This window comes from Arachis ipaensis, chromosome B1 (assembly GCF_059453495.1).
Source record: "Arachis ipaensis isolate K30076 ecotype BB chromosome B1, ASM5945349v1, whole genome shotgun sequence".
In the NCBI taxonomy this organism is placed as follows: domain Eukaryota; kingdom Viridiplantae; phylum Streptophyta; class Magnoliopsida; order Fabales; family Fabaceae; genus Arachis; species Arachis ipaensis.
In genome coordinates this window covers 49,399,773-49,412,888 of record NC_142436.1, presented here as the reverse complement: position 1 = coordinate 49,412,888, position 13,116 = coordinate 49,399,773, and the positions used below count along the sequence as shown (strand labels likewise).

General features: G+C 37.4%; 1 protein-coding gene across 1 annotated transcript; it reads right to left on the bottom strand.

The window, feature by feature from the left end:
• Positions 1-6,919: 6,919 nt before the first annotated feature.
• On the bottom strand, positions 6,920-8,879 carry LOC107606725 (uncharacterized). Its single transcript, XM_016308756.1, has 6 exons — positions 8,613-8,879; positions 7,938-8,532; positions 7,586-7,845; positions 7,305-7,376; positions 7,095-7,184; positions 6,920-7,006 (listed from the first exon to the last, which is right to left on the bottom strand). Exons 1-6 carry the CDS (start codon positions 8,877-8,879, stop codon positions 6,920-6,922), a joined length of 1,371 nt encoding a protein of 456 aa, XP_016164242.1.
• Positions 8,880-13,116: the final 4,237 nt, after the last annotated feature.

Below are 13,116 nucleotides of genomic sequence, written 5' to 3'. Positions count from 1 at the left end.
AGAACATTTCAAGTTATTAAATGTGATCAGGTAAATAGTCTTGAAGTAGTCTTTAATTTGGTGTTATATTTTTTTCTATGTCACGTTTGCACTTAACTATATGTGATATTTTAAACTTTAAAAAATTTGCAGCGCCATCCTAGAACTAGTGTCGAGCCTGATATTCAAGAATTGTGGCAAATTACTCATCAAAAGAATAATGGAGAATAGGTCAATGAAAAAGCTAAACAAATTGATGTAACATTACTAACCTTTTCCTTTTGCTGTTGTATGGAAGTTAAATTTTATCTTCATTTTCGAATCACAAATTGGATTGTGCAGGATGATATTAGCTGTATGATCAATGAATCCTACGATTCTAAAAATTCTATCACTCAAAATGAAGCTTTTTTATTTGTGAGAGGTGAGAAAAGTGGTGCAAATTATGGCATAAAGGCTTCGAAATCTAAGTTAAGGATTCAACCACAACTTGAAGAGGCAATGCAAGACCATGAGGAGCTAACAAAGGTCATTTAGCTTTAATTGTAGATTGTTCATGCTGAGATATATACGTCGGTTGTTCGTGTAGTACTCAAGTTGGTTTTCTATCTCTAACTTTAAGTTTTATGCTAGACTTACTTTTGCTAGAAAAAAGTTTTAGAATGAAAGTGGGAGAAGGTTTCCTAGTGTGCCTTCTCGAAACCCTTGTCTGCTGAAAACTTGCGAAGTAATAAGGCATTATGCACTAGAACGGCTAGGATTTGATGTTTTATTGAATGCGTGCTTGTTTTAATTTATGCCTACAATTGTTTTCTCTAAAAAAATTGATAAATTTTTTTAGTAGATGTCTCTGAATTAAGAAAAAACTCTGCCAATTTTTTGTTAAAATTATTTAAAAATATTTTTGGTTTGTGAAAAAAAAAGAAAATTACAGTTGGTGGAGGATTCTAATTATAGAAGAAACTCTGCCAAAATTTCTAAAAAGTTTAATAAGTTATGTTATTGGTTGAATTCTAGGTTGTTTATTGCAAAATAATTTCAAGACATCGTATATGGATATATGATAGGAATAATGTTCAACACGAAAAAGGGGTTAAAACCTATGTTTTTTGAGGGGGTTGATCAGTTTGTTGTGTATGTCTTCAACATGGAACTGTTTAAGTCTCAAAAGGTATCTACTATATTTAGGTGTCTGTGATATAAGTGTCGACTGACTAAGTGGTTAAGACCTTCGGATATAACCATTCACCTTTATCGTAATGCGTTCAAGGATGGGTATTGATATAGATGAAACCCGAAGAAGTTGTGACCAGATTTCACCCTACGTGATGTGAGTTTTTTAAGAATTCATTAATATTTCAATTCGTAAGACAATTTTTTCATCTAATCAAAATTTCAATAATATGAAATTTCTTATTTATGATATTGCATCCTAGGGTATTCCAAGAAATAAATCCTGATACATCAGTTAATAATTTTTCACATTGGTTCAGAGAATATGTCCAAGTGAATCTAATTGACACAATAAAATGAGAACTAGTTGCACTTAGTTGGGGCCTAATAAATAAGGGAACAAGCTTCCCAATCTAAAATGTTAATGGATATATGTTTCATTTTTTACAATGGTCAGTGAAAAAAGAAATAGATAACACGATAGTCTGGGTTCATGGGGATGCACAAAGTGGTCATTTTTATTGGTATGATGTGTTGCACAATATAATTTAATTAGGGTATTTCTATCGCACTACGTATAAGGTGTGTGTATTTAAATATGAATGGTATAATCCAAGTCTGTAACTAGGAACATGAAAGCACAATTGTTAAAATATCACAAAGTAAATGTGACTAGAAAATGTAGATATTACAATATTTTTATTCTACCTCAAAATACATGGCAAGTATACTATTTTCTTTTTTTGGGGTCATGCAAGTCTAGTTGGGTAGTTGTGGTTAAGACTAAGTTAAAATGTCACATCAAGTCTGATGGTGTGGTGCAAGACCGCATTTGAGCCGTACAAGAATTGTCTATGGGTTCGGGTCATTCTTTGCCAACAACATCTGCACCTCTACCTTGAGGGTTTCATTTGCCTCAACCACCAGCTTTGTTAATCCCAAGGAGATCGATTTGTGGGAGTAGGTTCACAAGCTCACCCAAAGCCTTCAAGACTAAGGTCACCAGTTACATCTATCTAAGAGGTATAACGAGAACCTAGCAAGCATGGCAGCGAGAGATGCTTGTGAGGCAGAGACGAAGTCCCTGAGATAGGAGCTCAAGCGGAAGATAGAGTAGATTTGGTGGATGCGGCAACAGATGAAAATGTCTATGAGCAGATGCACGCGTGAAGCCAAAGTTACTGGCAAAATTTATCCAAGGGTAACCTCCTCCAATTTTTCACCACCCATTTAATGGAACCCACCGCTAATTTTGCCAAAAATTAGTGGCGGATTACAAAATCCAACAGTAATCAGTTACCAGCAAAATTTTTATTGTCGGATTATGTCCAACAGTAATAAATTTAGCAGTGAATTTTTTTTATAATTCCACCGATAAATCCGATAATATTTAAGAAAGTATTATCAAAATCAAACTTCTCAATTCACTAATTTTGAGTTAAAGTAATACTAATGATGATTCTTACAAACAAAGGCCTCACCACAACTCTGTATAATTTTTTGAAATTAATACCCTCAAGTTGGTGAAATCCTTTGGCAACTAAGCATGCTTTCTACCTCAAGATTTTGCCTTTTGAATTCTTTTTGATATTATAGACCTACTTGTAACCAACAATAATTGCATTGTGTGGAGGATCAAAAAGAGACCAGGTTCCACACTTAGTTAAGGTTTCAAATTTCTTGTCCATGGCTTATTTATAATGTTGACAGATAACAACTTGTTTAGCATTTTTTGATATCTGAGTAAGTAAACCTAAATAATTAGAAACAACCATCAAATTTCTATGTTTTAAGACACCAAACTTTGATCTAATTGTCATAAGTGAATGTTAGGTGGAAGAGAGGTAGTGTTGTTGTCAGTGAGTGTGATAGGAAGAAGGTTAATCTCAATTCCAAAGATAGGAATAGTACTAGTTACTGTTAAAGTATCTGTATTGGTAGGAGTTGTTAAATTACCACTACTTGAGTCAAGAGATTGAGAAAGGGAGATTTATAAGTGAGGAAGTTGGAGTGATAGGTGAATGAGAGACTATAATTGTTGGTGTATAGAGTTGTTTGTTGGGTGATGGAGATAAATGGTTATCAAATTAGGAAGGTATATCAGACTTTCTAGATTAGCTAACAAAGGGATTTCGCCAAAGTTTTCATGATTGAATGATTGAGAAGATTTTGAGTTAGAGAAACAAGAGCTACTCGATATCTAAAATAGAAAAATAATTTCATCAAACAATACATTTCTAGAGATAAAAATCTTTCCCTTTTTGTTGAAACATTTTATTACTAGAAACATAGCCTAGAAATACATGCATCTCATATTTGAAATCAAATTTCCTCTGTTATAGGATCTTAACAAGGGATAACATGTACATCAAAAAACTCTCAAAGACATATAATCAGGTTGCTTATGAAAAAAGCCTCATAAAGACTTTTGAAATTTAATTTTGCTATAGGCAATCTATTTATCAGATAGCATGCAATAGTGAAGGCAATATCCCAATATTCTAAAAGTATAGATGTAGCAGTTAAAAAAGACAATCCAGTCTTAGTTATATGTATATGCTTCCTCTCTACACTTTTTTGTCGTTGGTGAGTGTAGGGGCAAGATAAGCGATGAGAAATTCTATGTTCTTGTATTAAAGATTGAAAGAATTTCATACTAGTTTGATTCTCTATGAGATTCTTATAATTTTGAAAAGTTATCAATGGATAAGATTTGTTGACAAGAAGAAAAATGCATGAAAGTTTTATGAATGCATCAAGAAAGCATATATAGTATTTGAAACCAACTTTTGATGTAAACGGGGCTAATCTGTAAATATCTATATAAACTAACTCTAAAGGACAATTGATGCATTTTTGCCGCACTGCAAAATTCACAAACTTGGTAAGATAAGTTAGACTTTGAGAATGGAATGTGACATTGACTTATCACTTTCTGAACATTTCCTAAATTACTATGAGTTGACAAATGTATTGTGTGTTGATGCATGGGTTTGAATAGAAATTTTGGTACTAAGTATGTGAAATTTGGTAGGAATTTGTTAGAATAGTGGAATTTAAGGATTTGATACGTGAAGTGGATGATTTTGAGTTAAAATGTATGAATCGAGTAAGTTCGAATTTGGTTTATTTTTAATATGTGAATTGGAGTAGTTTGGGATCATTTTGTTGAGTTAAAAACTATTTTGGCTTGTGAACTTTTAGAAAAGTTGATAAATTCTATTTTTGGTTAAAATTGATTTTTGGCCAACTTCGGTGGACTATAATTCAGTCCTCGAAGTTGGAAATTTTATAAAATTGGAGTTTTATGAAAATTTATTTATCGATCTTTCCAACGGTTCAAGAGTGGTTGAAAAATAAATTTTGTAAAAATGTTATGAATGTTTGAAATTTGGGTTGAAAAACTGGTTTCTGCAGCATATCATCATTTTTGAAGTTTTGATATGTCATGTGTACGCCCATTGTGCGTATGCGGGAGTTGGTCACTACTCACACCCATGCGTACGCTAACATGGTCTGCGTAAGCGACACATGTCATGCATACGCGAGCGAGCTCCATTGCCCAAATTTCTCGCGTACGCGACGGTAGTCCGTGTACGCGACTATGCTAATTTTTACCCTCATGCGTACACATGTCCACCCAATTTTGCAAAATTTGAATTTTTGAGTTTTTAACCATTCTATTAGCCTTCTAAACTTCTATAAACCCCGATAAGAATCTAGAGTCAATGTAATTAAAGATAGAGGAGTTAGAGACGAGATATAAAGAGTTCAGTTAGTGGATTGGGGGAAAATAAACAAGATGTGAAGTGATGCATGATGAGGATGAATGTGATGATGAGTGATAATTGATTATGATGACAAATAATGATGTTGAATGAATTTAATTACTATTGAATATGAATTGAAATGAGATAAAAGGGGAGATTGTTAATGAGAATGATAATGAAATTGATAATGGCATTGATATAGAAATTGATTATGATTGAGATATACCTACCTGGGTAGATGCAGTACCGTTGTTTCACTTGCTCCGGATTATGGTTTGAGTCTCCTAGGGTAGATGCAGTGGTTCTCCCCCACTTTCTCCTAGTTGAGAATGATATGTGATATAAAAATGGGTAAATACCCTTTCCGGTCCCTGAACATTTTAAAGTGGGACATATCGCACCTTTATCATCCAGAAATCCCTACCCGATCCTCAACCAACCACATAATTTAACAAATCGACCCCTATGACCGGTTGCTTCCAGGTTACCCGGTTGACGTGTCAGGTAGATGCTGAGGTGTCAAGTGAGTGTGCCACGTGTAACCAAGATTTGTTGCAGGGACTCAAAACCCCCTCCCTGCAACTCAAACGACGTCGTTGTGTTTGGCCAATAATCCCCCATTCTTGAATGATTGAAAAGGTTTAGGGTTTGCATCTTCTGGCTATCTGAGAGGACCTGCAAGGGTGGGCATGGCGAGTGCAAATTCTGGTGCCTCATGGAGTTGTGAGAGAAGATGCGGTGGGGCTGACGAGAGTTGGGGCAGTAGAATGAGTGCCGATGGAAGCATTCTGGAAGGAGCGTCGAGAAGGATGAAGAAGAAGTTTGTTTCTCCAGTGTGCAATTGCGGATCATATGCCATTTTGTTCGAATCTGGAACTTCAAAAAACCCTAAGAGGCATTTCTTTGGTTGTTGCTATTTTAAGGTAAATTTTTCGGATATCGTTTTGTGTTTGGGTTGCTGTGTTATTTTGGTTTCTTGTTGGAGCTGAACAGTATGCATGTTTGATGTAGAAGAACAGAGGACATTGCAAATACTTTGCCTGGCTAGATGAGTATGTTGCCTCTTTTTGTATTGATGAGGTGCTACAAGATGCAGTATCGGACCCAACGAAAAAGATGGAAGAAAGAATTGCAGAGATAGAGAAGAAGATGGATGAGGTCAAAACCGATGAAATTAACAGTGGTGCTCTTAGCAGATGGAAAGTGTTTGGGTTGATCTTGTTGGGCATTGTAATAGGAAAGGGATGTAGTATTGTAACAGCTGCACAATGTTAACATGCCTTTGACATTGTAAATTTAGTGTTTAGTAAAGGGTTCAATGTCTGGATATATTGAAAGAATTGAATATGAAAGTGTAATGAACTATGTTTCTGGAATAAGAGTTTGTTTTGTCAGTTATGAGTATTTTCTGCATTTCATGATTTGTGTGTAATTGATTGACAGAATCATGGTAAACCAAATTGAAAACATTGTAAAAATGCAACCTCTTCACAAGGGTTAAGCATTGTCATTTCACAAATCCAAGTTACAGCTTGGTAACACAGATGGTACAGCAGACAAACATAACAAAATAAACCACACACACTTTGTGAGTCCAAGTAGTTTTCCCAAAAAACATGTCCCTAAACATATGCAGTTTTCAGAATTCTGGTGCAGCATCCAAAAAAAACATAAACAGCAAAGCAAAAACATGTCCCTAAACATTGCAAATTCCTAGTTAACTAAGTCTGCTTTGGTGGCCTGAAATTTGGGGTTGGAATGAACTTCAATATGTCTGAAGAGGTTCCTCCACTTGATGCAGCAACTGTTTCCTTGGTGATGGCCCCAATATTTTCTGCTGCAGAAACTGGTTGGTGGCTTGTTTGTGGAGACAGAGGAGCTGGTGGCCTAAAGGTCTTTAGCTTGGGCCTGAGTCTGGCACTTGGCTGGGCTGGTGGTGCAGGGTTGGGCTGGGATGGTGGTGCAGGAGTGGGCTGTGCTGTTGGTGCAAGCCCTTTCTAGGCTGGTGGGGCAGGACTAGGCTGGGCTGGTTGTGCAGAAATTGTCTGTGTAGGACTTGGCTGGGCTGCTTCACCTTGAGATTCCTATTCAACAACAACCCAAATAATTCAGTTAGTAGGCAAAAAAACATGAGTTAACATCTTAGACTGCATAGTATACTCTAACATATACCACTGGAGGGGCAGATTGAGAGATTGGAATTTCCTCTGGTGGAGCATGTGGCCTCTTGGACACCTTTTTCTTTTGCTTCTTTAGCTTGGCCTAATCCAGGAGTACAATAATAATATGGCATTCATTTCAGCAACAAACATAAACAAAACCAATGAAGCCAGTAAACCTAAAGAACGAAAAGCATAGCAAACACAAGTTCAGATATCTAACCCTAATTTCCTCTAAAGTAGGGTTCTGCCTCTGATGCATGGGTTTGTCTTGAGATTGGCCAGAACTACCACCCTGAACAGTGAGTAAAGAGTTCAGTTAACTTTGGTAGTATTCCATGGCTGCAGATAGAAAATCAAGTTGTGAAAAAAATTATTCCATACCTTGACAGTTCTCCTCCTTTTAGGTTGCCAGTTAGGATTTTTAGGTGCTCCCTTACATGTTTTGAAGTAGTGGCCAGCCTCTCCGCATTTGCTACAGGTAACCTAGAAGGTCCTTCTAACCTTGCTGCCATCAGATGGAGCTGGAGGGGTAGCTGATTCCTTTCTCCTCTTAACTGGTCTACCAACAGGTCTCACTATTTTTGGTGGATCTGCCTTCAGTTGTTCAGTTGGTTCCCAAAACTCCTCACTGGGTACTGGGTTGATACAGATATCATATGTCTTCCTTATTGCCTCCATAGTGAGAAATGGAGACACGAAGTCTTCAGCTGCCTTTACCCTCACTCTGGATATGGCTGCAACAGCATAAACACAAGGTACACCTACATTACAGAATTTAGCAATTATAGCATCTGTCATATATCAATAACCTGGCCAAAAAAATTTGAAACTGTTTAACATACTTTCAACTTACCTGTGAGCTGCCATAAGTTACATGTGCATGTTTGATTTTTCAGGTTAACCCCCAACTTGTGTGTATTCCTGGATACCTCAAACACAACCCTGTCATTGTCACCACACCATTGAGCATTCCACTTGTGACTTTCTGGCTTAATCCACTTGTCCAATTTCATTTGTTGTACTGGAGCCAGCTTTCCTTTATATGTCCCTAGGATCCTCTTGTGTCTAGCCATTTTGTTCATAACTTGGACCCTTAACTCCTCGCACAGTGTCAGGATTGGTTTCTCCCTAGCCTCCACGATCACTGCATTCCAAGACTCACACATATTGTTTGTCACAGCAGCGTTCTTAGGATAGTGACTAAAAAAAGCCCTACACCAGACCTTAGGGTCAAACTTATTCATGTACTCCCAAGCTCCATTACTCACACTTTTCAATCTATCCATAGCAGCCTTGAACTGAACTGGAGTTGTGCTCCTAGCTGCTTCCCAAACACAACCCTTAACTTGTTTGTCCCTAAACCTCTTCTCACAGTTTTTCCACATATGGAGCACACAGTTCCTATGATTAGCATTTGGCATCACCTCTTGGACTGCCCGAACAAGACCCTGCAGTTGAGCATTTCACATATTTAATCTAACATAAAGCTGAAAAATGCATAATGCTATATGATAATTATGAAACTTACTTTCTGTTGATCAGACATCAAATGCCATCCAAATAGCATGCTTGAGCCGAAATCCTCCTGAAGGCAGGTCAGGAACCATTTCCAATTATCAGTGTTCTCAATCCTGGTTACACCAAATGCGATCACGAAGACATGATTATTTGCATCCTGGGTCACTGCATAAAGCAATTGGCCTCCATAGTAACCCTTCAGAAAACACCCATCCAAACCTATCAGAGGCCTGCACCCATTCTTGAAGCCTTTTTTTGCAAGCATCAAAACTGACATACAATCTTTGAAACAAGTTTGGCCCTTGTGGCTGAGGTAAGGTGTTCATGTGTGCTGTGCTCCCGGGATTGCTTTTGTGTATCTCATTCAGATAATCCCTAAGCTTCCAAATTGAGCCCCTTCACTGCCCAACACAGTCTCCCTAGCCTGCTTGATTGCTCGTGTAATCATCTTCCGATTCAGTTGAACGTTGTAGTCTTCTTTCATATGCTGCATTGCCTCCCTAGGTGTCAACTTTGGTTGCGTCTTTAGTCTTAGCCCCAATTTCTCAGCCACCCTTTTTTTATCAGCAAGGTTGCTGCCATAATCACGGCCACATGTGTGCTGATTGTGGAATGTCTTCACCTCAAAAGACTTGGTAACCGAGTTCTTCGACACAAAAATCAGCCAAGGACAATCTTCCTCAGCACAGGCTGCTCTGACTCTCCCCGGCTCATTCTTTAGGTACATGCAATTCCTTCCATCTTGCACAAAGACATCCTTAAGTGCCCTTTTAAATTGCTCCATAGTTGCAAACTGCATCCCTAAACTAAATTGCACCTCTCCAAATGTTTTGCCCTCATTAAAATCTGGCCAAGAAGGGCCCCTCTCATCATCAGATGACACTGGGGTCACAAAACCCTCAGACTCATACTCATAAACAATATCCTCACCATCAAGGAATTCCTCACCAGCCTCACTTGCAACCCCCTTCTGCCCCACATGTCCCTCACTAGCTGGGCCTTCCATATTACCCAGATCCGGCCCAACACAGCCTCTACTACCTGGGCCTTGGCCCAACCATTCCTCTCCACTGCTAGGCCCACTCTCCCTCTCTGTATTCAGGACATGCTTCATCCTCCTCTTACCAGTGTATCTTCTGGAGGCCCTTCTCTTTGCCATGGTGTTAGGTGAGCAAGACTTCCCAATTTTCTTCTTTTTTCTTTTTACCTCAACAGCCTCCTCAGAACTGTCAGTTTCATACCCAGGAAGAGGGGGCTTGTAAACTTCATCTTCAGCACTCTCATATGAATCGTAGGAGGAGGAAGAAGATTTTGAAGAATCTGTTACCGCCAAGACTTCCTCATCTTCAGATACTCATTCCTCCTCCACAGGCTCATCCTCAGTAACCTCAGGGATATCCACTCCATGCTCAAAGTAAAGGTGGAACTCCTTCAGATTATTTCTCATGGTGAAGTCACACATATTGTTAATCTCCTTATCACCATAGAGCACATGCAGACCATCCTCGAACTCAATAACAGTTGGGTCGTGCCAGTAGATTTCTCTGTATGTCAAGTACCCCAAACCCTTGAAAAGTTCTTCCAAATCTTTCTTGTTTACGAAATCAATATCCATTGGAGGAAACTTCTCTACCTTCCCGTCCAAGTAATGTAGCTTACCATTAGTTCTAACAAGCTTTCCGCCATGGTAAAACACAGGGATCACAAACATAGACATCTGCAATATTTAGAAACAGTTTCACGGTAATGCACAACAATGCCACCATCATTATCATCACTATAACTACTACATACAAATTTCATTACCCGGATTACTGATTACGTTTATCAACCCCTAGCATTATCAAACCCTAACTAAAAATAGTGTTTCTTCTTAACCACTTTATCCATTAATCATACTAATAATCTCGAACGTAAAGCTCCTCACATCACACCCCGCATAGAAGTGCATGGAAAAAAACTACATTCTTAACTAACACTGTAAAAAATCGAAAAACTGAACTAACCTTTCAATGCAGTCTCACACACTGAACGTCTATGCCCTACCCACGTTCGTCGCAGATTTGATTCTCCCACACTTCCGTTCTTGCGTGGTGCAGAGGTTCTGGAGGGAAACAATGCAGGAAGATCAAGTGTTAGGGCTTTTTAGTGAATCAATGAAAATAAGAGGGAGTATACAGTAAATGTACTTCGAAGGAATAGGGGATTATTGGCCAAACACAACGACGCCGTTTGAGTTGCAGGGAGGGGGTTTTGAGTCCCTGCAACAAATCTTGGTTACACGTGGCACACTCACTTGACACCTCAGCATCTACCTGACACGTCAACTGGGTAACCTGGAAGCAACCGGTCACAGGGGTCGATTTGTTCAATTATGTGGTTGGTCGAGGATCGGGTAGGGATTTCTAGATGATAAAGGTGCGATATGTCCCACTTTAAAATGTTCACGGGCCGGAAAGGGCATTTACCCTATAAAAATTTATCTGAGTCACGACTTTCTCTGGGTAGATGCAGTGGGTCAGCTCCACTTGCTCCAGGTTGAGATATAGATTCTGTTGACCCTTCGTCGCAAATTGTGACTGGACACTTTAACTCCCCAAATTCCCCCAATGAAATGAAAATTGATTGATGAATGATTGTGAATATATGCATATACTCTTGGGAATGCACGTTTAGGAACTGTCCATGGTTCGCTACCGGACATGTCGGGTTTGGCTATATAACCGACAAATGAGACTCATCAGTCATAGGGCAGGCATACATCATTCTCATATGTTTGATTTGTTTGAGTTTGATTGATTGTAACTGGTTTGACTAATTGTATATGCTACATGATTATATGCTAATTGCTTTACTTGAATTAACTTGTGTATTACTTGTTTGCATTGTTTGTGTTTGCTCACCTAAGAAGTCTCTCATGCTGGTGTTGGTTGACGCTAAGGACTGATTCTGATTCTAGTCTGTTTGGAGAGTTGTTAAAAGACGGGAAATGTTGAATCAGATTTAGAATCCTCTTATGATAGTTGCCAAATTATGGATTAGAGAAAACTTAGGATGGATATGATGATGCATGGAGTATTAGATTGCTTAGTGAGTTTCTATTGCCTTATGCAGTATCTATTCGGCATTTTTACTGTACTGAAGACCCATGGGTTGGGGATTCTCATTCCATAAATATCTCTTATTTTTCAAATGCAGGTCTTGGTGCTCAAGAGTGAGCTGTGATTCATATGGGAGATGGCAAAATTTTTCTGGACTCCTGTTTTATATTTTGTTTAGGATCTCTCCTTATTTATCTTGAAAAACTTATATGTATGTAATTTTATTTTGAAAACTCACCTATAAAGGCCTTGATGTATATTTTGGGAGAGATAGGAAATTAAATGTTGTTGTCAACTTATTTTTATTACTGTAACCCTAGTCGACTTAAACTTCGCAAGTCAGGACTAGTAGCTATCATATTTATGTTTATATACATATCCTGTATTTATTCTATTCTTCCTTAATGTTTTATTTTATTTCCACTTCCTGATAGCGCTTTATTATTTTCATCGATACGCGAGCATTTCTATTTGTGATATTTCTCTTGTTTAATAATTTCTTTCAATTATATATGTATTATAAATCCACCTTGAGTCGTACCACCTTATTATAATTGACTTATGACTCGAGCATAAGGATTTAAATATTAGGGTGTTATGCAACTAAAATCCCAACAATGAAGTTTGTAGTAAATTTTGCAAGAAATGAAATTCACAACGAATTCTGCAACAAAATTCGTAACTAAAATCGCAGCGAAATTTGCAAAAAATGAAATTCGTAGCTAACTCTAACAAAATATTTGCAACTAAAATCGCAACAATGAAATTCGCAGCAAAATTTATGGGAAATAAAATTTGCAACTAATTCTGCAATAAAATTTTTGTAACTAAAACTGCAACAAAAGCTGCAACAATGTAATTTGCAACAAAATTCACAAAAAAATTAATTTGCAGCTAAATGTGCAACAATTTTTTCACATCTAAATCCGCAAAAAATGAATTCGCAATAAAATTTGCATAAAAGTAAAATCACAATTTTACAACTAAATTCGTAAATTTTGTTGTTGCAAATTTTGCTACAAATTTGACATAACTCAAATTTATTGTCAAAATTATCTATAAATTTTGCTGCAAATATTTATTTGCAAATTTTTTAAGTATTTTTCGCTTTCTATATATTATTCCGAATGATAAATTCACATTAAATTTGTAATAAATTTTTGCAAAAAAAAAATAACAAATAATATCTACATCTATTTTACTATTTTTTAGTAGTGACTTTCCTTTGAGTGTAGTCATTGGAGTGAGATAGTGGAAGCTAAGGTCCAAATTTCAAGCAAATTACAGTAATAGAATCAGAATTTATGTCAAGGTACCGAGGGGGCAAGGCATCGTTAATTTCCTACCCCCAACGAGTAACGCTTATAATAGAAACACGCAATATTCCACGTGCAATGCATATTGCAAATTGCA

What these genes read in the sequence shown, in the direction of transcription:
- LOC107606725 (XM_016308756.1), bottom strand. Translation starts at nt 8,879, where the DNA reads ATGTCAGTTTTGATGCTTGCAAAAAAAGGCTTCAAGAATGGGTGCAGG. An exon ending in TGATGTCTGATCAACAGAAA is followed by an intron (nt 8,533 to 8,612) that starts GTAAGTTTCATA and finishes GCTCAACTGCAG; the next exon opens with GGTCTTGTTCGGGCAGTCCA. An exon ending in TAACTTATGGCAGCTCACAG is followed by an intron (nt 7,846 to 7,937) that starts GTAAGTTGAAAG and finishes TCTGTAATGTAG; the next exon opens with GTGTACCTTGTGTTTATGCT.